The following is a 23137-nucleotide window of genomic DNA, read 5'->3' as shown; positions in this document are numbered from 1 at the left end:
GTGTCCTGTCTCACTAACTGCCCCCCCCAGTCTTGAAAATCTCCCAAAGAGGTTGGACATAGTGGAGGTGCGGAGGGCGACTGTCCACCCTCATCGGAATCTTCCATTGAGATCTGTGAGTGGACATAAACTTCTTCTCTGGCTTTCAGGAAGTTATCTGACGGATATCTCAATGAGGGAGACACACTTCTGGCCACGGTGCTTGACTTTTCGTCGTAGTTTCCTTCTCCTACCTGTGTTTGACTGCAGCCTTTTGGTCTTGAATGAGACTGATGAAAAGCTTCTGAGATAACTTTTGATTGGCTGGGACTTTCTGACACCATGTGATGCTCAGTCGTATTATCAAGATCGTGATTAGTGGGTAAGACAGCTTGATTTTGCTCCATATCTGCGCTTTGACTTTGCCTTCTTTGTTCCGTCTGCTCCTGATGCTCCCTATGTGCACCTTGGACCTGGGTTTGCAGCACTGTGGCAGCATGGAAAAGCGTGCTAAATGTCTCCATGAACTTTCCTGTTCCTTTGGTTTGCTTGTCTGCCTGTTTAGGCCTGTCATGCCACTCTCTCTCTGCTTCTTTTACTGTGCCTGATACAACGATGTATTCCATTTCTAGGCCTGAGGATGAATCTCCGTCTGAATTGGACCTGGCTTCGTCTCGACTACCTGAGTGAAGGCTGTCAGGGCTACATTTCAATGTGTCTCTCTTCCCACTGGAGCTGGAGCTAATACTTTTGCTTTCCGCATCTCCATTGTTCTCTTTGTTGGGCTCCCTTTGGATTTCAGAGGCAGTCCCATCTTCATCGTGAGCCACTGTGATTGACAGAGCATTTGATAATGAAGCCGATTCTGAGCTGTCCCAATTCACATGACTTGAGGACAGTGATTGGTCAGTCTGGATTTGAGTCTCAGCAGCTTCTCCTCGGCTTGAACGATAATTGGCAGAATTTTGCTGTGTGGCAGACGAATAGTCCACCAAAAAAAATGGGGAATAATCACTGGGTTGCTCTGCGCAATCAGCCTCTATTGATCCTCCTTTTCCTTTGTTGTCATATTCACTCTCAATTGAACTTCCCCCACTAGTTCCCTCAAATAAGAACACGTGGCTAACTGGCTGTTCTCTATTTGAAATCACTGCTCTGCTCTCAGTTTTTCCTAGAGTAATAGCCTTCTTGGATTGATCGTGTGTCTCGTCTATCTGAATAGGTCTTGTCACTGCTATAAAAGGGCTAGACTGCCCCTCAAGCTGTATCATGTCCACTACGGGGCTGGCATAGGTCTCAGGAGAGGATGTCCGGCTCCACTGATCAGCTCCTACATTGTCATATTCTGAGTTGGAGTTTACCATGCCAGGAACAGGTAAGTCCCACATGTTTGTGTCTGGATGTGGGGAAGTTTCCTTTTCTGAATGTTCAGATCCCAAGTTCTGCATTTCATCCCCCCCAGTTTCTTTACCCTGTACTATACTCTCTGCAGCTTCTATGACTATTCTCACATTGTGCTCATTACCTCTCCACTCCACTTCCTCAGGTGTATGACTAATTACTTTCCTCATATCGTTCCCCACCTCTATGGCTTTTTCTTCTTCTGACTCTTTGCCTGCACGAGTCTCTGGAGAATCACTGGCATCCGGTGATCCCATGTGGCTAAGTTCCTTTCCATTGTCAGGTCCTTCGGGGCTTGTTACAGTGGAAGAGCTGTCTTCCTGTATGGTGGTGTTCCACATCTCCATTCCACCATCACAGAATCCTGGTGGACTTTCCGTGGATGAACCACCCACAACACTACGGTTCACCCCACAGAAAGAACCAGAGTTTTCAGACAGGTGGTCAGGGGTTGCGAGAGGTGATAGACTGTCATCCCGGATTGTCATATTCCACATATCTAGTGATTCGGGGTAAGACGTGGTGGTTCCACTATCAGATTTAAGAAATCCCTTTTGAGCTGAGTAAGTCCAGAAGTCTAGGAGCTCCATCTTTCTGTCGTCCTTTTTACCTTGGACTCCTTCATCCTCTTCTTTAGATGTGTCTGGTGTTAAAGTATTTAGGATTGCTTTCTTTCTTGACACAGAAGTTGTCTTTTCTTTCGCTCCAATAAAACCAGCTTTCCATTTTCCAGTTCCCTCCTCCTCTGGTGGTGTCAATTGCAGATCACCCAAAGTAACAGGGTTCCACAGCTCCTTCAGTACAGAATCTGTGTTCCAGTTCTCATTTGAGTCGGTCTGCCCACTGACCAGACTAAGCTGAGGTTGAAGGCTCTTTGGCCTCTGGTGGGGATTCTTTAAGATTTCTCTTTCAGCGATCGACTCTTTGAGTCCAACGTCCTCTACAATATTCGGTGGGCTCTCGTATTCCTTGGTCCTATTCGAGGCATTATTATCACTTGAGGACAGTGCTCCTTGTGTGTCAAAGCAAAGTTCATCCCAGGTCTCTGACAAGGATGATGACATACTGTCCTTTCGCTGTAGGCCATTGATCCTTTCAGCTACATCTTCTGGGAAGAACCTGATCGCGCAACTGTTGGGTGGGCAGCTACCAGCCAGGCTGTTGACTGGGGTTGGAGGAACCACAGTGTCAATCATCTCATTCCCATGGATTTGACCATGGTGGTCAATTGAAGAATTTCGACTATCACTAGAGAAATCCAGGAAACTCAGTTCTTCAAGTTCAGATAAGTTGGAGCTCCCTGCTAGCCCCTTTAACCCCCCATCTCCTCTTACTTCAGAATTTGACAGTTCCCCTCCTGCTGACGAAGAGGGGTCACTGCTGTGTAGTGGGTCAAAACTAAAGAGGTCAAAGTTGTCAGTCTTATTTTTGCCAGAGCGGTGCTTCCTCCTCTCAAGTGGGACAGGAGGGGAGAGGGACAACAACCCCAGGGGAGAGGGGTTTCTCAGGAGCAGTCCTCCTGGCCCAGCTGCTGGACCACCTCCTGCTATGACCTCACCGACTGGACTGTCATCACTAAGGAACACTGAACTCTCTTTGGAGGAGCGGCTGCTGCGGATGGTGGTCAAACCGCTGTCAGGGCTCACTAGCTCACCACAAGCACTGACTCCTACACCTCCTGTGTCCTCCTCACCATCTGCCATCACCCTATATACAGAGATAAAACAACGCTGTTATTGCATTGGGCCCATTTTTGCCCCAAATCATGATAGATAATAATTGATCTCAAATTGCTTGTTTTGATGAGTTCTACTGACAATTGGTAAAAAAAAAAAGGAATGCATTTAATACCTTGCTATTGCCACCACATCTGCAGTGCCTCCCTCTGCCCTCTCTATGTCAGAGGCATCCATGTCATTGATACCAGATGATCCCTGGGAGAACTCCACACTGCCTGCTACTCCCTCCGTGGAAGAGGTCCGACTGCTGGGGTGGCAAGCTAATACAGAGCTGCGTCGGTCCACAAAGTCCTTGAGGATGCTCTGGATTTCCTCCTCCAGCATGGGAGGAGTACCAGAGGACGAGGAGGTGTTTATAGGGATGTGGTAAACCTGGAGATTCTCCCGAGCCTCCAGTTCACCAGAAAGAGACCAGCTGGAGGAGTCTTCCAACTCACAGCAGATCTGCAATGAGAGCCATTTCATCTTTCTTATACAAAATATTTCTTTTTTTTACAATGTATACTTTAGGGTTACTTTATATTGTTTCAGAGGTCAAAAAACTATTTTATCATTGTTTCCATAATTATCAACATATCAAAATAACAAGCAACAAATTTAAATAACAGAAATAAAGTAAATCATTTTAATAACAAAATTGTTAGGACCTGCGTGTCTTGGTTCCAGTGAGGTTGAGATAAGCTGCTGTGTGCTATTAACCATCAACATGTGTCATTACCCATAATCTGAATGTAGGGAAACAGTATATATCCCCCATTTTTCAATGTATATGTCCTGTCTATCAAACCAGTCCTTAAATGAAGGAGTCCCTGGTGTTTTCCGACCCCTCGTCAAAACCTGTCTTTCCACCATGATGCTTGTCAAAATCCAGTAAGATGCACAACAGTGGGCCACTTGAAGGGGGTCCCCCAGTACATACAACCTTGGATTACATTCTCATACACTTTACTTATTTTTCCAACTGGCCCATCACACCTGTACAGGTGTTTGACCATCATCTCCTGACCAGTATTACTACAGGTATTAAGTAAGGATTTAGAAAGAAAACAAAAAATGGAAATAAACCATTGAAAAGAGACAATTCTTTAATGAATTACCAGTAACCACAACACTGAAAAAGAACTGGCTCTTCCAAAGCTTGTCTTGTGTGTCACTGTTAACTCAAGGCTGATTTACCTGGTTTAGGATATCTGTGTCGTTTGAGTAGACAGCCACCTGCTGGCAGAGATGATGAACTGTATCATTGCTGGACAGGAGAACCACCAGACTGTCGAGGCCATGGCGCTGACTGAATGATTTCAGCCCCCCCACATAACTAGGCCAGTGCTGGAAGAGAGAAAAGAAACACAGCAAAACAGAAAGAAAGAAAGATGAGGAGGGGGGGGTCAACATCTGAAATGAGTAAGACGGATCCTGTGATTTGCAAATTTTTAAAAACTTACTTTGTTAATGAAAACATTTTTAAAAAGCAATTAGATTTACTATAATAGTCTAATAAACGTTTTGTAACGCTTTGATTACAGCTGTACGAGAAACTTTGTTGGACCCCCGCCTTTTATTGCGCATATGATTGAATTTTGTTTTAGTGAAGCTGAAGTGGTTGAAGTCAGCCTTCATCAGTAGCAATGAGAGACGAAGCTGTCAGAACGCACAGAGGGGTAGAGAGACACTTTGTGATTTATTGTCTGAAAATTAACTGTTTGCTCTTAAAACAGCCACCATGCACAGATTATGGTAATTCACCGACACTCACGGTGATTGATGGATGGAAAGTTGCATTAATTAATTGTTTTGTTTGTCAAGGGAACTTGTTTTTTTTCTTTCACTCTGAAATGATTAACCGCAAAATTATGGCAGCCATAATTTGCAATGTAGGGTTATGCATAAAGTTTGAAAACATATTTGCTTGATTAATCTAAATCTGTTGTACAACTGTTTGCTTTGGGAAGTTCTCAACAATGTTCTTGTGCTTATTTAAGTCGAACTTTTAAAAGACCAGTTATGGGAAAACGATAAGTGGAAGTTGTGTGTGAGAATATGTGAAAACATCATTTCCGGGAATTCAAAAAGTCCAATGATCTACTTGACATCTGAATGTGTGCATCTTCTTTTTCTGTGTTGTACAGTGTGTGTGGTCCTTCTCTCTGCTTGAGCCCATGTGTGTGTGAGTGTGTTTGTGTGGGTCCACTGAAAATGATTGATGAGCACTTCAGGCGCTGTATCTGCCCAGGCTGTGTCAATATTAACCTGTGAGGATGAGGGGGCTACAATACTCCTCCTCCTGTTCCTCCCACCACCCCTCCATCCTTTTCTCTCTCCCCACAATATGGCTGCTGTCATACTCGGGCTCATCAATCCTCACACACACACACACAACTGCCAACTTCTCTGACACCGCCATTTCTCAACACTGATATCCTGATGAGTGCAATGAAGCCTCCCAAGATTCGTTAAAACACACATATTCACTCACTTAACGCACGAGTGAAAGCGCATGAAGCCTTAACACACGAAGATACACACAATAACCCACCATCCGTCTATAGGGCAATCTGTATGTACACATATGAGTTCTGGTAAGGCAATAAAGTCTTCAAGATTTACAGTACAATTTAAACAGAAATGTTAAAATGATGCAAATACTCTGAAGCTACCACCCAGCTGCGTGCATACAGTATTCACACACACACACACACACACACACACACACACACACACACACACACACACACACACACACATCGTCAGAAAACGAGCAGAGTGCAAATCTCCGCGATAACACGCAGGGCCACAGTCTGTCTGCCATTTGGCTCTTAACTGAGTAAATTACTACTCATATTGCCTGCCCCTCCTCTTCCTCCCTCTCTCTGCCACCTCCAGATAAACAGATTGCCTCTTCTTATAAATTACCAACATGTTAGCTATAAAAATCCACTTGCTAACTGTTTCCAAGAACCTTCAGATCTGGACGTGGAAAACCTGCATCTCATATCCTGAGCTTTCCTTAGACATAAACAGAGTTGCTTTGCTTACTTTCTATTGACTTTTATTGAAGAGCATATGTTAATATTGGCATGTTTTGTCATTAAAGTACAACATATGAGGTACAGAAAATCAAAAAGCCAAGATTATTGAGCAGTATGACTATTTTCAGTGGAGAAATGCCACATTGAGTAAGTAGAAAGTCACCAAAAGCAGGCACTCAGATGAAGTCATATTTGAAGGATGCAATGTTTTACTGATGCAGAAGTTATATCCCTAATAGACTGTATTTCATTTCATTGAATCATTTTTTATTGTGAAAAAGAGAGTATAAAAACCAAATCAAATCTCTTACAAGTGTTCTGAGTTTCCATCAAACAATAAGAGAAAAAGCAACACAAACAAAATGTAGGAAATATTTAAAACATAATAAAAAACAACAAAATTTGCTTCACAACACAAAGACAGAAAAACACCAGTAGGTCTATGTCAACAACTTTTGCGGCCAAGACTAAAGAAAAAAAATTTAAATGTAGATGGTGATAGTGTCAGAAATAAACTTTTTCTTTTTGATCAAGGAACTTTGTAGTCTTTGAGGTGTGGTAATATGACAGCGGCGCTACAACTAAGACATTTAGTTTTTCTTATTCAATGATATTCTTTAAACCTTAGTCAACGTGATCTTTTAGCCTTTTCATTGCAAAGAAGATTCAGTTTTTTACTACTTCAAGATGTGACTACAGATCCTGTACTACTGTATATATTGATAATATTAACCTGTGATCAAGAATGATCAAAGTCTGTTGACTCTTCAGCCTGAGTTTGCATTTTACATTTTATCCTTTTTCTGTTGTATCCTGTTTCTCCATCACCTGTGTGCCTCACTTTTCATCTTTCTCCCACTTGGCTCCAATCTCCACACACACACACACACACACACACACACACACACACACTCTCACACACACCCTCCCCTTGTCTCTTTGGTTGTCTTTGCTCCACAGGTAGCAAGTCTTTAGCGGCTGCTTGCAGTTCTCCCAACCTGCCATCATTATGCACAATAGCCTTAGGTACAAAACTCAGGCCTCATAACTCACGCCCCGCGCGCGCAAATTCCCGTGCAAACACAGTCAAAGCAAAAACACATTTCCTGCTGTCGCCAACATCTCCGGCAAAGAATTAATCAAGCGTTCATCCATTTAGGCTCTTTGCATACCCTTTCCGTCAGAACACAGAACGCTAAGAGAGTTGCGAGTTCTTCTCAGGCGATCGTTTCACCACCCTGATGAATCCATCAAGCGAGGTTTGATTTATACATCTGTCTGTGATCACAGCGGTACAGCTACAGCAAATGGGGTGGCAAGGAGCGAGCTGACACCACCCAGCTCAAACACACGCATGCCAATGTGCACGCACACGCACACATGTGCAATATATAGCATATGCAACACACACACGTGCATTTGCTCACAAACCAACAGCTCTACTCTCAGGAGCGCGCACACACACACACTGCTTATGAAGTTTTGGAAGGAAAGGGGGAGGGCGGGTGTAAAAGTTTGCAGAGAAAGAAGCTCAAATGTCTTTCTGTCTGTTTCTCTCATATGGGCCTTCTTGGCATGCTTCATTCACTCAGCTCTAAGTGCAGGGATTTGGGGGCCAAGATGCGAGCGCTGAGTCTATAAATGTTTTGTTTTGTTTGTTTGTTTGCCCTCAAAGCCAGAGGAAGCCACAGGGGGAGGATGAAAATGAAGGAAGAGAAACAATGAATGTTTCTGAAGAGATGATGATGAGGAGGAACCATCAGCGCAAAGTTAGTAAAGATACAGAGTGATGACTTTCCTGTGCAGTGGTTTTCTTAAACTTGTTTAAATGCCACATTTGTGTGTATACAGCGAATTCTAAAATGTGTATTGAAGCCCAAAACAAATTGATGACAAAATATGTCAACTTCCAGACAAAAGAGAAATGTTTCTTTGTGCCCCGCTAACAAAAACAACAGCGAACAGAGTAACGACGAACCATCAGCATGTGTTTATGTATGCAGATTTATAAGGGGGAATATTTGAATCATCTCTCAGTTTGATGTGGCTCCAGTATAAATATTTTAAAAAAGGAAATCACTGCGGTGCATGAACGAGAGAACCAGGAAGTCAGAGAGGGACAGAAAGATAGAGGGGTGGAGGGGCGGGGCACCCTGGCTCCCTGGTCTTCAATCTTAGTCCCTGGGAGGCCCACCCTGCACCTGCTGTCTCCTAGTGCCTCTCATCAGAAAGGCATTTAGCGAGTGCTGTGGCTGCGGGCCCCTTCATTAGCGACCATAATTATTTGTGCAAGTGGTGTAGGGCTAAACTGGCCCCGCATAAACAAACAGAAAGGGCCGGAGGACTGTGAACAAACAACGCATTTGAGGCAATCAACGTCGCCAGCGTGGAAACCTAAAGCAAACCTCAGACGCAGAGACGGACAAGCACACGTGTGCACCAATAGAATGAGACAAACAATTCTACATCAGCAGCACAAAACTTTATCAAACAAAACAAAACACAACCAACAAAATACAAAATATTGGTAACATGTATGCAAAGAAATCAACAAAATTGTTTCCCACACAGAGAAAAACTAAGATAAGTGTGTGCTCATATCAGAGTTTAAACCAAATGGAAAACTTCAAATGCTTTTCCACCTTTACAATTTCTACTGTCTAGAGAGCAGAAACAAAGAACTCAAAAAAATGATGTATTGTAATAGTGTGTGCGTGTGTGTGTGTGTGTGTGTGTGTGTGTGTGTGTGTGTGTCTGCAGGCTCCTGTCCTTCCCACAGTTCATCAACCCCACAGCATGACAACCCCTCATCCGACCAAAGCTTCATCTGCCAGCGCTAATTACTGAGCCATGAAAACCTCTGATACACAAACACACACTCACTGACATTTAGTGTGTTTGTGCGTTTATTGATTTGAGCTGCGTGTTAGTGTTACACCAGACCTTGTATGTCACCAAGAAAAACCCAAAGCCCAACTTAGCTATCTCATATTACATCAACTGAGCTTTTAGTTGTCGGGTTTCTCCCAGCTACAGGTGACGCTGCGTGATGACTGTGTGCCCTTGAGCGAGGCAGCTGACCCCTATTGACTTCTGTGATGACAGCCAACAAAGTGCTGCTAACAATGCATTGGAAATGTCGTGTTTCTGTGAGCGCTGCACACACCCCCGAAATTTTTTTTAAATAAAAATAATAATATAATAATATTTATATGGCTGAATACTTTATCTTTACTACAGTGTTATAACAGAGACAAACACAGGCACTGCACTTCCTCTGGCAATTTACAATACACATGCCAAGTGTGAGGCCGATTAGATGAATGGTTGTCGAGGTAGAAGTTACAGATGCAGACAGACAGACGGAATTAGTAGGTAAATGATCATATCTCATTTTTATGCTACTTGCAGCAAATTTGCTAAGAAAATTAAACAATATTTACAAATCCTATAAAGCTGACAAGGTTGTATGAGGGATACGTTGCTCACTGCTTCCATAGCTTATTCTGAAAAGTGTTAATTTTATATAGGGACACATTCATTACACACGTTTTTAATTATTCTGAATTGCAAAAGGGTGTCACAGACAAACTCATATGATATTTGCTCATGTCCAACATCAACGGGGAACTTTATCCAAACTTGGAATTACAGTTTGAGGAACTGATTTGCTTTTACGGCTTCAGATGCCGTGCGAACATAAACAAATGATACACCGACACATCCCGACAGGCCCTGTGAGTCTCAAACAATGAAACTCCATTCATTTTCACTTCTCTCTGCCATAATAGGGGAACACACAGACTGACTAATGTATGTTTATACAATACACGAAAATGCATTAGTCAGTCTATACGATATGTCCATATCATTACACCACGCACACTCTGAAGCTTTTTCTTCTGCTAACTAGACAGTCAAAGCCAGAATTGTTTCACCCCAAAATCTAACTCCGTCCTCTTTAACTGCCACCACACACACACAAAACACACACACTTTGACAAACACATTACACATAAACCATTAAAGGCTAATTGAATCTAATTTATTTAGTTTTCTGGAAAAGAATCATTTAAGGCAGAACTTCCCTAAGCCCCCTCAATGAATGGTACTCTGATACCGTTTTACTCTCTTTTCAAACACAATTAAAAAATAATATATAAATATATACACACTGCAAATGACATGCATATAAGGAGTTCATTTTGGAGCCCGATCTCAGGTCATTAGTAACCCACCATGACGCTGTGGAGTTGGAGGGTCCGCTGGCGACACACAGGCCCCTGGCCATTTATTCTATATTAAGTCTCTAATGGGCCCTCTCTCTTGTTCTCTCTCTCTCTCTCTCTCTCAGTCTCTGTCTCTCTGTCTCTCTCTCTCTCGATACGCAGCATGTCGGCTCAGCGCTGGTAAAATATGCACAGAAAGTCCGGCGCGCACACACAGACAAAGCCATTCAAATGAATGGTTATTTATTCGCTAAACGAGGATCTGGGTGTTTAATGTTCCTTGGACGTTAGGTAGTTTTCTGGGGGAGGCAGAGCCATACCCCCACGGCTACAGACATCATTTATTTTACACATAGCCTAATACTGCACACTAGGCAGCCGCAGAGAAAAATGGGCTCTGGAAGTGAGAGGGAGATATAAAAGAAATAATAAATGTTATTTTTTTTCTTGTTTTTTCTCTCTTTCTTTTTTTTGGGGGGGGTAGGCTTAAAGGCTTAAAGCACCCTCTGTGTGTGTGTGTGTGTGTGTGTGTGTGTGTGTGTGTGTGTATGTGAGAGAGAGAGAGAGAGAGAGAGAGAGAGAGAGAGAGAGAGAGAGAGAGAGAGAGAGAGAGAGAAATCACGAATGTGAAGAGGAAGAACAAGAGGAAGTCATAGAAAGAAAGATAGTGAAGTTAACACAAACATCTCCCAAAAGCACAAATGGGTGTGAACATTTGCGTACATTTGTGTGTGTGTGTGTGTGTGTGTGTGTGTGTGTGTGTGTGTGTGTGTGTGTGTGTGTGTGTGTGTGTGTGTGTGTGTGTGTGTGTGTGTGTGTGTGTGTGTTGGATCTCAGGATATCAGTGGGGAGGATACCTGGTTGTGTTTGAGGCTCTCAGGCCTCCATCTGCATCTCATCCAAATGCAGAACATCACAACATCAGAGGGGCTCCTGTACTTGCATAAGAACACTTCTACACAATCACACAGCGCAGGTGTGACGGCTCCAAAACACGAAAGGCATCAAAAGTAACTTAAAAAAAAAAAGAAGCATCGTTTTATGGTTGGTGTTAAAGTTTTTCTTTCTCTTACATCTCTCTTTCAAAAGACTTTGTAAGTTTTCATCAGCTACTTTCAAAACAATTAACAGAAGGATGTGCACTGAATAATACTTCAATATAATTAGCATGATATATTGTAAAAAACAATCTGGCTAATGAGACCATTAATTGAGGTATTAAGTGTATTAATTAACTAATATTTCTAAGCGCACTTATCTTTATATGTCAAGTGTAGGATTTATATACATTCATATTTTTAATTGAAGTCATGTGGTTAGAAATTTCTCATAAAATACATTTAACCCTATTTAATGAGGCTGTAAATTGTCTTTTAATGTAACTGACATCAAATGGGTCTTTAAACCTGAAACTCTGACCCATTTAACATGATTCATCAACATCAGCTTCAGATAAGTTAATTTGAACATTATAGGAGTTGTTTTGACCGGCACAACTGGGTCCAATTTACATTTAACATAGTGTCTGTTCTAAACCAGCCTGTTAGGAATGGGCTGTTTGTTCAGCCTGTGTCAAAACTCCGAGATTTTTTGTTTGTCATTAGTGAGTCGTCTTTAAACAGTTCTACAAGAAATGGTTTTCCTAACTGTTGTTATTTTTCATACATTGCATGTCAACAATGTCCGAGGTCTGTTAAGCAATCGACACAATCTTTAAGACCCAAGTTCACCTTTTCATAATTAAAAGATCTAATTCAGCTCTAATATAAAGCATTAGAGCAACAAAACGAACGGTGTGCTTTTACTTTGAAGACAAATTGCCAATTAGGAAATTGATTTTATGAATATTGTTGCCATGACAGAGATCAGCACCTGTGTGCTGTGTGTCTGTGTCTCGGTCCAATATGGTGAAATAAAAATAGTTAAATTATCAAGTTGATCCGGCAGAGATTTTGACCTGCGGTTTGACCAAACTCAGCACTGCCCCTTCCTGGACAGTTTACAGTTCACATGCCAAGTGTGAAGTTTATAAGAGGAACAGTTTGCAAGATGTGGACAGACAGACAGACAGACAGACAGACAGACAGACAGACAGACATACAGACAGACAGACAGACAGACAGACAGACAGACAGATGTGTTTGGAAGTAGTTGGTAGATTAAGCCACTGTTGAACTCACTTTCTCATGTTTTTTTTATAAATTTTTTTATTTCACTGGTTTATTGATTTATGCTAAATACATATGTTAAGAAAATAAATATGTTTATAACTGAACTGGAACTAAATGGAATCAGGCCCTTTAACCTTATTTTAGCATTCAAAAAAGAAATCTCACCTCCTGATCTGTAGTGAGTGAAGTCAGTGCTATGGTCATCTCTCCATCAGAGAACTCCTTCAGCTCTGTAGTCAACAGCTGCTCCAAGTCTACATCCCATCAGTACACACAGACAAACTGACAGTTATATCAAACACACACAAAAAAGGATACACAACAATTTCACGACAGAGAGAAAAAGACACAACTATGAATTACCCTCTCTCCAGAAGTGAGAGGTAGTAGAAAGGATGTTGCGATACTTTGATTCAGTGCCACTGAGCAAAACATAATACTACAAGGGTTATGCTTAACTTTTACCAATCATGGGGGAGAGCCATAATTTGAGGTAAATGTGTCTGCTACACACCCACAGTGTTTTCACTTGCCTAATTAGGTCTTCTCCTGAAAGCTTTGTTGCACTTGATGAGACACTTTTTATTTTTGGGTGATATTGACTATATTTTTATAGTTTGGTGATGTGGCATTTAAATTGACCAGAGCTCCTAGCTACACTTTTAACAATGTCATGGCTCCATTCCATTAAGGTGTTTCATGGGGTAACCCTAACCCTAACCCAGGAAGCGAATGTTTTATTCACAAATTAGTTTACAAATTATTTAATCGCGAACAGTGTAAGTGTGAATGGGCCCTCACGGTTAATTTGATCCAGTGGCTACTTCCGGTATTGCAACAAAAAAGTCCTATGTGGCCTAAAAGGTAATTCCCCCAAAGACTATATGTCAGTAAAACTTTAGATTATTACTCTTTGTATTATAAATATTGAATCCATGAAGGATTTATTTTTGTTGAACCTTCACAGTGGGATGGTTTGGGCGGCTCCAAAGGGAGAAACACATGAACTAGAAATACGGAAATACTATTTTTGCTGTTGCTCTCATTCAGGCAACAGGACACCATCTTGGTATCCAGATCTACATCCACAGTGATGCTAGAGAGACTTCCTCTTGAAACTGTTGCCTGTTTTTTAAATGAACTGCTACAGCTAAGTTTTAATACAGCCCAGTTTAGTGTCTGCTATCACAGAATGTCTGCTATTAAAGGTCTATTAGAGTCAATGCTTCTCCTGCTGCTGTCTGTTATTTACTTTACAGCATAACTGCATGACAGTATGACGAGGTCGATAGAGAGAACTGCAGAATCATTAACATCCTTATTAACTTGCATCAGTTCATTATTAAAAGTCATCCCAACTATCTCCGCTACATGTAAACCCGACTGCCTTCAATTAAAGCCCAACTTCTCAACGTGTGCAAATACGCACGTCGTAGCTTCGCCTCACCAGACTGAGCTGTGGTGACGTCGCTCGGTTGCTCCAAGGATCTCCAGAGCTCCTCCAGCTGTGGTGACTGACGGCCATGTTTGATCTGCAGAGCTTCATTCTGCAGCCGCAGCGCCTCTGTGTAGACACATGAACACATTTCAGTGTATCCAGCAATTATATCAATTATAAGTACAACTTGGCAATTTAATGAATAGAGAGTTGTTGATGAATTTGTGCCTTTTAGAAATTACTGTCCTGAACTTCTGGGGTAGCAAGTAATCAGTTAAGTCTCATAATTTATTGTCTCAGATAAATCTCTAGAGACTCTACTTTATTTAGTTTTTACTGAGCCCAGTAACCTTTACTTTTCAGGAGCTGATAAACAAAAGTCATTAATTACTGAGTAACTCTTTTGCTGAGCAGTAATCGATAAGTAATGACATAAATTGTCGCTGTCCTCTCTTATTTCTCAAGAAAACGGTAGAAAATGTAAAGCATTACATTGATATGTTTTTTGAGGGCCGATACCGATATTAGGGGGTAAAACATTTCCAATACAGATAAATTGGTGTATGTATTGACAATCTATGACAAAGAAAGATAATTGAAGCTTGATATTTCCCAGATTATCCATCAATGTATTATAAAGTAAAGTACATAAATTATAAATGAAAATAAATCACAATATACAACCAAGTAGAAAAAAATGGAATTAAGATAATAAACATAAACTAAATGCACATGTTATGATATCTGCACATAAACATGCTGATATGCTGATCAATCGGTTGGGCTCTAGTAGAGTAAAATCTAATATTCTTTCATTCTGGAGGGAATTTTTAATTAGTAGTTGAATAATTCGTAAACCCCCGCTCCCTAAATGAGCAGCACAACTGGACACAGTGTAGCTCACTAGTTTCCACTGGACGGAGCCTACGAGGAGCAGGAAGTAGCAGAAATATAATAATAATTTAGCTTCCAACCTCTTCAGGACTCAATGAACCTGAAAATGGACTGTCCAAACAAATCCCCCATAGAACTATGAGAACTGGACCACGCACAGTACATCATTCTCCTGCTCTAATTATCTCTTCACTTTCTGTCTCTGCACATTACTTTGCTCCTTATCTCCTCTCACTCCGTCCAACTTAATCCCCTTTTCCTGTAGCGTCTCTGCAAATCACCGTAAGGGACGGCACAGAGGAAAAGCAGCAGAGAGTTATTGAACAGAGATCAGTCACGTCTCTGACCAACCTTTACACAGCTGCCTAACACCGACAACTGGAGTACACACACACACACACACACACACACACACACACACACACACACACACACACACACACACACACACACACACACACACACACACACACACACACAGTTTTACCTCTCATACTTACAGTATAGCAACATAAACATAGTTTTGTTTTCTCTGTTAATGGTTTCCATCCCTTTCAAACATTTACTGATTTATTTTAGAATTTTTCTCATTTGAGTAGAAAGCAAACTAACTAAAATAAAAAAAGACTCCCATTATGTGACTCTGTGTGTCTTTCTGCCTTACTCACATCCACCACCCCTTAACTCTCTCTTTCTCCATCTCTCCTGGTGAGTGTTAAGCGAGTCATGTCAGGGGATTTGTGTGTGTCCTCCTTCATCGCCCCATTACCCCCCCCCCTGGGAGGGGGCCCGCCTTCGCCTCCCTCACCTCCAAGAGTCTTCCCCAGCGCTGCTCTGATGTGCTCCGCTGCCTCTTGACGAATCTCCCTGGCGACCGTCGTCACCGCGAACGATGCCCCATCATCCCCTGTGTCCTGCTGCCCGTCGCGATGGACCACACGCAGGATGCTGGACTCCAGAGCGAGGTACTCAGAGCTACGAGGGTGAGAAGACAGGGGGGGGGGGGGGGGGGGGAGTGCAGGTGTTATGGATGGCTGCAGGGGGAAAAGCGATGATTGTGAGGCATTTGCATTAATTCAACCCCCCTTTGGGTCATGAGGGATGAACACACGCAGGCCTGAAATACACACCCAAAGATACTCTACACATACTTATACATAAATACAGTCTTCTCAGCCAGAATCCACTGTGTCTGGATATGTTTGTAAAATGCATGTGTGTGTGTGTGTGTGTGTGTGTTTACCTATCTAGAAGGCCATCTCTCAGCAGAGTGAGTGAGAGTTTTCCGGTGTAATGAAGCGTCACCAGGTCTACATCCTCTCTCCACAGCAGCAAACTCTCACAAATGTTCACCCTCTGCAGATACTTCACTGTGTCCTCGGGCAGCGCGGCATTACCCTGCCGGCCGCACAACACAGGCAGACACAGTCCGCTTGACGGTTCCTTCTTGATTACACAAACACACAAAGTGCATGAAGCCAGATTCATTTATGAGATTACAAAGACAGTAATAATCATGAAAAACAATGTTATGGTGGTCATATCTTTCTAATATACCACTATAGTCAAAATCTATTTGTTTACTGTATACTGTATTTCACTTTATGTTATTTTACTGTACAGCATTTTTGTCCACTCTGTTTGCTTTAAACGTGGTTCATAAATAAACTTGAATTATATATCAAATTTGTTTAATAAATTGTATTTGGTGCATTATTGAAACAAGACTGCCTCTTCACTGTTTATGGTCTATGGTACCATCAATTGATACATTCCTCCCACAATGCAATGCACAAAAGACATGGAGAAGCTGCTTACAGCTAGAGTAAAGAAAAATGTAAAACAACAAAGAAATTGCGATTATATTTTAGTTAAAATATTTTAGATGACACTACTGTGCATCACTCTTAAATCAATGTGGTATATACTGGATAGAATTACTGTGTAGTTAGGATTTGGGACATAATAGAGGTTTTTAAATTGAGAGCTGACAAATACATTCTCGATAAAAAAGTTGGTTTAATTCCCAAGTGCTGCCATGGACTGTATAAACAGTAGATAAAACTGACAGCGATGGACTGTGCCTTTTTATTTTGAAATACTTCAAATTCAAGCCTGTAAACAAATGTTTGGTCTTAACATGCACAGACACAGTCCACGGTACCTGGCTGAGGTGCAGGGCTAAGCACAGTGTTGCGGCCACAGTGTCAACATCTGGCCTCGGTCCACCTAAAACAGCATGGACGGGACCCTCTGATGCACCTGCCTGGAAACAAACACAAACGTAAGGAACAGGGCAAGTGTGTCTGCGGCTCAGTGGCTTTTTCATTTCTAAAGGTTCTTGGCGAGACAGGATTCAGTGACACTCGATCTGTTTGTTTTCCAACATCCAGCGAGGGACTGTTGTTTGATGTGATACCTGATGTAACCGTATCAGCCGGACCTCATCGAGCCAGTGTGACTGTGTTAGATGACTGCAGCAGTTTGAAATGAACACCTAAATAATAAAATCATTGTGCAGCAAGCTTCAGCAGAGATATAACGCGCAATTTGCACAATGCAAAGGCTCAATCAGTGGTTTAAATTAGCCAGAGAAACTTCATTGTTAACTCAGAGTAACATGCTTTATCAGAGAAGTGATGAGTTTCATTAATTCTACTAAACAGTGCAGGCAAACAATCCTCATTTATGTTAAGTGGACATTAATGATGGCTCCATTACAGAGATTAAACATTCATCTCTGGGTGAAAAAGGCAGAAAATTAAGTTTGCTCCTTTATTTGTTGACTGCGACTCGTGGTACTACATTTTATTATGGCTTATCATTATCTTATGGAACCATCTCTGATTCAAGCATTGGTATCATAAATTGCACTTAATGGTAAAAGTACAAAGTGCAATAACTGATGGTAATTTGGAACAAAATCACCAACCACCATCGAGAGCCTGCTCTGTGTGTGTGTGTGTGTGTGTGTGTGTGTGGTGTGTGTGTGTGTGTGGTGTGTGTGTGTGTGTGTGTGTGTGTGTGTGTGTGTGTGTGTGTGTGTGTCAATCTGTTTCATCTAAAACAGATTTGCTGACTCACCACAAGCCTGCCCTGCAGCCTGCACCATTAATCAAGAAGAAAAATGTGGAGACAATAAATATCATGTCTATCTGTAGCTCATCTTAATGGACTTGTAGGATGCTCTGATGGCAGAGCACGGAGCGGTGGAGGGGAGGAAGACTGTTTATGCTGCTTGGTTAGATTCTTGCAGCTGGAACCAAAGCAGCAAACTTCAGGTCACAAGCTGAGTTATATTTCCTCTGAGCGTTTTCTGACCTTGGCTAACACAGGATGCGCTGGCTTTGTGGCCATGGTCAAATAACTCTGATAGCAAGGTCATAATGATTGAGTGACTGATTAAATAGGAGTCACTCCGTTTTTTTAATGACAGCACATCTTTATTGTAAAAAAACTGGAATTAGCGCTCTGTGGTTGTTTGCCTTTGCCAACAGTTGTGAAGATATCGTGACCTTTGACCACTGACATCTAATTCGTTCATCTTTGAGTCCAATTGACAACTGGTCAATATTTGAAGAAGACCTGTCATTTTCAAGAGGCCAAAAACATGTTCTATGAGGCCACCATGGCCTTGATTTTTGACCTTTTAACCAACAAAATCTAATTAGATCATCCCGAGTCCAACTGAACATCCGTGCCAAATTTGAAGAAATTGCCACAAGGTGTTCCCGAGATGCTGCGTTCACAAGACAGAACATGTGTTTTGTAAGGTCACAGTGACCTTGAAGTTTGACCACCAAATTCTAATATGTTTATCTGTGAGTCCAAGTTATAGTTTATACCAAATATGAAAGAATTCCCTGTTGGTGTTCTTGAGATATTGCATTCACAATGAAAAACATGTATTGATATCTTCATCAAGATCCAGGCATTTATTGCCTGAGAAAATGGAGAAAACGTTAAACAAGAGCAACATTGAAGAAATAATAGAATAAGTGGAAATCCGTTCAGGTGTTCAAACAAACATACAAACAAACCAACCAACCAACCAGCAAACAAACAGACAGGGGTGAAAACATAACCTCATGTAGGAGATAAAGTACAGTTTGCGTCAGAGAATGATCGGCAGCAGTGTGAATGTGTGGTCATGGAGTTAAAACAATCAAGACATGGTCTTTTTCACTATTCTCTAACAGAGAATATCAACCTGAAAGCTTGGCTAATGCTCAACAACTCTGTTGACATATCAAATATCTGAGTCTGTTGTAAAATGAACGGAAGCTAAATGCAAACATTAGATGAACAAAATACCTGTCATTATGTACAGTAGAACAAATTGACGTCTGTCTTGTTTCGGTTGATCGGGCCTCACCAACAGGCCACACAGATAAAGCAAATGAGGGGAGAAGAAGTGAGAGAACAAATTACTGAGAGCGAGGGGAGGAGCGAGACTGGAGGCCGTTGATTAGAGCGAGGATGAGAAAGTAAATGAGATTGGAGGAAGGAGGGAGTTAGAATATACGCTTCAGAATAAGGGGCTGAAATACAGAGCGCATGGGCCGCAGATTGATAAGTCAGACGTACAAAAGGTGGAGGAAGGAGAGCAGGGGAAATAAATGGGAGGCTAAACGGGTGAAATAATGTGATGGGGAGAAGAAAGGAGGAAGATGTCAGATGAGAGCAACTGAAGATGTGACGGAAAGACGTGCAAGGTATGTGACAGAGAGAGGGAGAGGGGGAGGAGGCCTGCAGCTGGGTCCATGGGAAGGGAGAATAAATCAATACTGGCCAGAGAAAAGGATGTGATGCATTAGCAGGAGAAAAGGCCACTCAGTGCCTGTTCTCCTGCAGAGGAGAACATTGGTGTATGGGTGTGTTGGCCATCTGATATCCTTCAATCTGAGTGCTCTCTCTCTCTCTCTCTCTCTCTCTCTCTCTCTCTCTCTCTCTCACTCTTTGTGTGTCTGTAGGGGGGGTCTTGTAGATTCCATCTTTTGTTTTTTATCTCTCCTTTTTGATGCAGCTGATGTCCCTAATTAAAGTGCAGCAGAATCGTCAGAAATTAGAAATCACATATCGGTGTGAATCAAGATGACGATTTATTATCTGATGAAGGATGCAGCCCTACCAGCTGCCTCAATTTAAACTTTCAGCAAATCCTCACTCTGATATGAGATTTACAAGCTTTCAGTAAATGCTCCTTGTATTAAAAATGTGGGGCAGTTATGCACATGCTTGTATATAAACATATTCTTAAACATGAAATGTTTACATCAGTGATGACTGCAACTATCGGAGAAACAAACAATGCATATTGCAGAAAAAAAGGTTTGCTTTTAAACTTGTTAATTGCTTGACTCATGGAAGATTGGTTAAGGATCCTGGTAAAGAACATGCTATCTTTTAAGAATCTTTTGGTCTATTCCATCTATTCCCCAAAAGTGAAGCCAAAGCGTCTCACTCACCACCTGGTGGCTGGCTGGTGTTAGGGTTAGGTACCGAAATCCGGTGCCAATCAGGCACGGGTTCCTACATGGCTCGTACCCAAGGGACTGAATCACAACGCAGATTTCAATGCTACTGAAGTAGTTGCCCTGTTTACAGGCACACATGTCTACTGTCTAGTCAACATTACATTTAACTCTGGTGGAAACACGCTCTCTACATGGCTCTGGCAGCACGTAACGGGACAAGTTTGGAGCTGGAGTGTTTTCCTGTATTAAACACTGAAACTGTTACTTAGTGTTGAATTATTTCAATTATGCACCAGCATGGGCAAAAACCTTAATGATACCCAACCCTCAGTGCAGTTTAGGTCATAAATCCAGTCTCCTTCGTGTTAGCAGCTGTGACATGGCACACCTGCCCAGGGACTACAGACGAAGATTTGCCAGAATGGCTAAACAGGCTCATTTACAAAAATCTTTATTAATGAGCATTGTCCCTGTAATTTTAAACCGTGAAAAAAATAGGGTGAAATGTGTTAATTTTTCTGGTAAGTTTGGTTTTAAAAGGTTATTTGAAACGGGGTGGAAACATCAGGATTGACAGCTGAGACTGTCTTGTGATTGGTCAAGCACATGTATCGGTAGGAAGTCAATACTGCAGCTCCATCCCCTGATCACCTCTAGACAGACTTTCGGCTGTGGAGACGCAGCGTCCATCTTTATTCACAGTCTGCGGTTAATTCAAGCTAATAAATGAGTTTTTAGTTATTGCACTTTTCAAGCCAACCTTCCTTTTAATATTTAGAGGGCCTGGAAAAACTTGAAAGTGAAGCCAACGTGGAGCCTTTTTTTTATTGAGCAGTTTGTTTTATGTCTCGATAATTTGTGATGTTGAAAACATTTAAAGGTGGAAAAGTAATGGATGTTAGCACATTCTAGACACACATAAAGTCAGAGATGATTACATTTTGGTACAAAACACAATGCCAAAAGCAAAGTAGTCCTAAAAACCCTTTTTATATGTGTGTGTGTGTGTGTGTGTGTGTGTGTGTGTGTGTGTGTGTGTGTGTGTGTGTGTGTGTGTGTGTGTGTGTGTGTGTAGTCTCAGAAGGACAGATGCTGAAAAGTCTACTCAGCACACTGGCTCAGCTCGATGCCAAATGATGTGAGAGTGGAGGATCGTGAGATATACAGGCAAAAAAAAAGAGAGAGAGAAAGACAGACAGGTCCACTAAGCACTAAGAGCCAGGTCAATTATGAGTATGGGTGTTCTGGACGGGGGCCATCCACAGAGTAGAGGAGACAGAGAGCGGGAACATGACAGGAGAGTGGCCAGCAAAAGGGCGAGTCATCAAAGTTTATAAAGGAGAGCTGCTAACGTGACGTGTGTTAATCTGTAAACCTCTGTGACACTCATCAGTTGTCGTCCTTATCTCTCAGTTACCCTGCTGTGCTCTGATCTGTGGATGTGCTGCTCTGATCTCGCGCTCTCTGTGGCTTTGACTGTGTTTACGTGAAGTACAATCTGATATAAAAAGTGCTCATCCTCTTGGCTGGTCGTGTGTATGTTTACACCTGTTTGGCATGGATTAACTGGACATTTTGAGAACTGTAGCAAGGAGTAGAGCAAACACAAGCGTGTATTCTGAGTAATAGCATATTGGTTATATAAACATAACTTCTTTACATTCTTTTCTTCAGGCGTATTTTTTTTTTTTTTTAATTTTCCTCATTCAGAAGCATGTTTTTATTAGTTTTTTCAAACATAAACATCACCCATATGTTTTTTATGACAAGGAGATGTAACTTCGGACTTTGACATGTTCAGACACAGGTCGGACAATATATGCAGAGAACAGTGTCTGAACGTACAGTTTTTATATGCCAATAAAGAACATGTGATATGATTAAAAGCTCCAGAAGAGCTAGTAATGGACTTTGAAGTGGGTCTGGTTTCTCAATGATGATTATGACTTTAGAAAACTTTAAAGTCCCATTGTTTTGTCAGCTACGGGGTTGAGAATGATGAAGAAACTCAGGTTTTAAAGTTACAAAGAATATCCGCAGTTCCGACAACTGGACAAACTCCATTCTGCTGATGAAAGACTATGTGATATGATCGAAAGCTCCAGAATGGCTACTATAGTGACATTGAAGTGGGTGTGTCTTCATGGGGTAGTAAGTGTGGGGGTGAATATTCCCTTGTAACATGGGGAAAATGGACAATATGGCCTGTAGAGACATATAAAAAACATAATTTATTCTAAATTGCAGCTGTTTGTTTGGATGCACAGTACAGTACATTTTCATGTATGATGTGTGTGTGTGTGGTGTGTGTGTGTGTGTGTGTGTGTGTGTGTGTGTGTGTGTGTGTGGTTGTGTGTGTGTGTGTGTCCATGTTTTCCCCACCCCGTTGTGCATGAAAAACAGGACAAAGTGAACTCAATGAGAAAAAACTGCAGCATTACTGTTAACTAATGGCTGACGGCTGCCAGATGGATCAAAGAAAAAGAAACGAGATCCACCCGCTGATCCGGTTCCACACCAACCTTTATTGTGTCTTTCCCTGACCCTCATCCTTCCCCCATACCTCAACCTTCCACCAGGTTTGGTGGAAATCCATTCAGTTGTTATGTTTAATCTTGCTTACAAACAAACAATCAAACAAACCAACCAACAAACAAATAGAGCCAGGTGAGACGTGAGGTAAAAAAAATGACGATGAATGATGAATGAGGTAAATGCAAAAACGCCTGACGTGCACGAGTGCCGACATCAGCTGGAAACTGGATCATCACAAATAATCTTTG

General features: G+C 41.8%; 1 protein-coding gene across 1 annotated transcript in view; it reads right to left on the bottom strand.

Annotated features, from left to right (window-relative positions):
- The window catches only part of LOC117768419 (protein prune homolog 2-like), a 38427-nt gene that overhangs the window by 13682 nt on the left and 1608 nt on the right, over window positions 1-23137 (bottom strand). The window contains exons 2-9 of the mRNA XM_034596732.1: window positions 17042-17143; window positions 16121-16323; window positions 15686-15852; window positions 13993-14109; window positions 12711-12799; window positions 4296-4445; window positions 3232-3563; window positions 1563-3087 (exon numbers count right to left, since the gene is read on the bottom strand). Coding sequence (XP_034452623.1) covers window positions 1563-3087; window positions 3232-3563; window positions 4296-4445; window positions 12711-12749 — 2046 coding nt within the window. The 5' untranslated portion in view covers window positions 12750-12799; window positions 13993-14109; window positions 15686-15852; window positions 16121-16323; window positions 17042-17143. The remainder of the gene's footprint in view (window positions 1-1562; window positions 3088-3231; window positions 3564-4295; window positions 4446-12710; window positions 12800-13992; window positions 14110-15685; window positions 15853-16120; window positions 16324-17041; window positions 17144-23137) is intronic.

The sequence above is a fragment of the Hippoglossus hippoglossus genome, chromosome 9 (assembly GCF_009819705.1).
Source record: "Hippoglossus hippoglossus isolate fHipHip1 chromosome 9, fHipHip1.pri, whole genome shotgun sequence".
In the NCBI taxonomy this organism is placed as follows: domain Eukaryota; kingdom Metazoa; phylum Chordata; class Actinopteri; order Pleuronectiformes; family Pleuronectidae; genus Hippoglossus; species Hippoglossus hippoglossus.
Note: the sequence above shows the minus strand (reverse complement) of the source record. Positions and strands in the feature narration are given on the sequence as shown.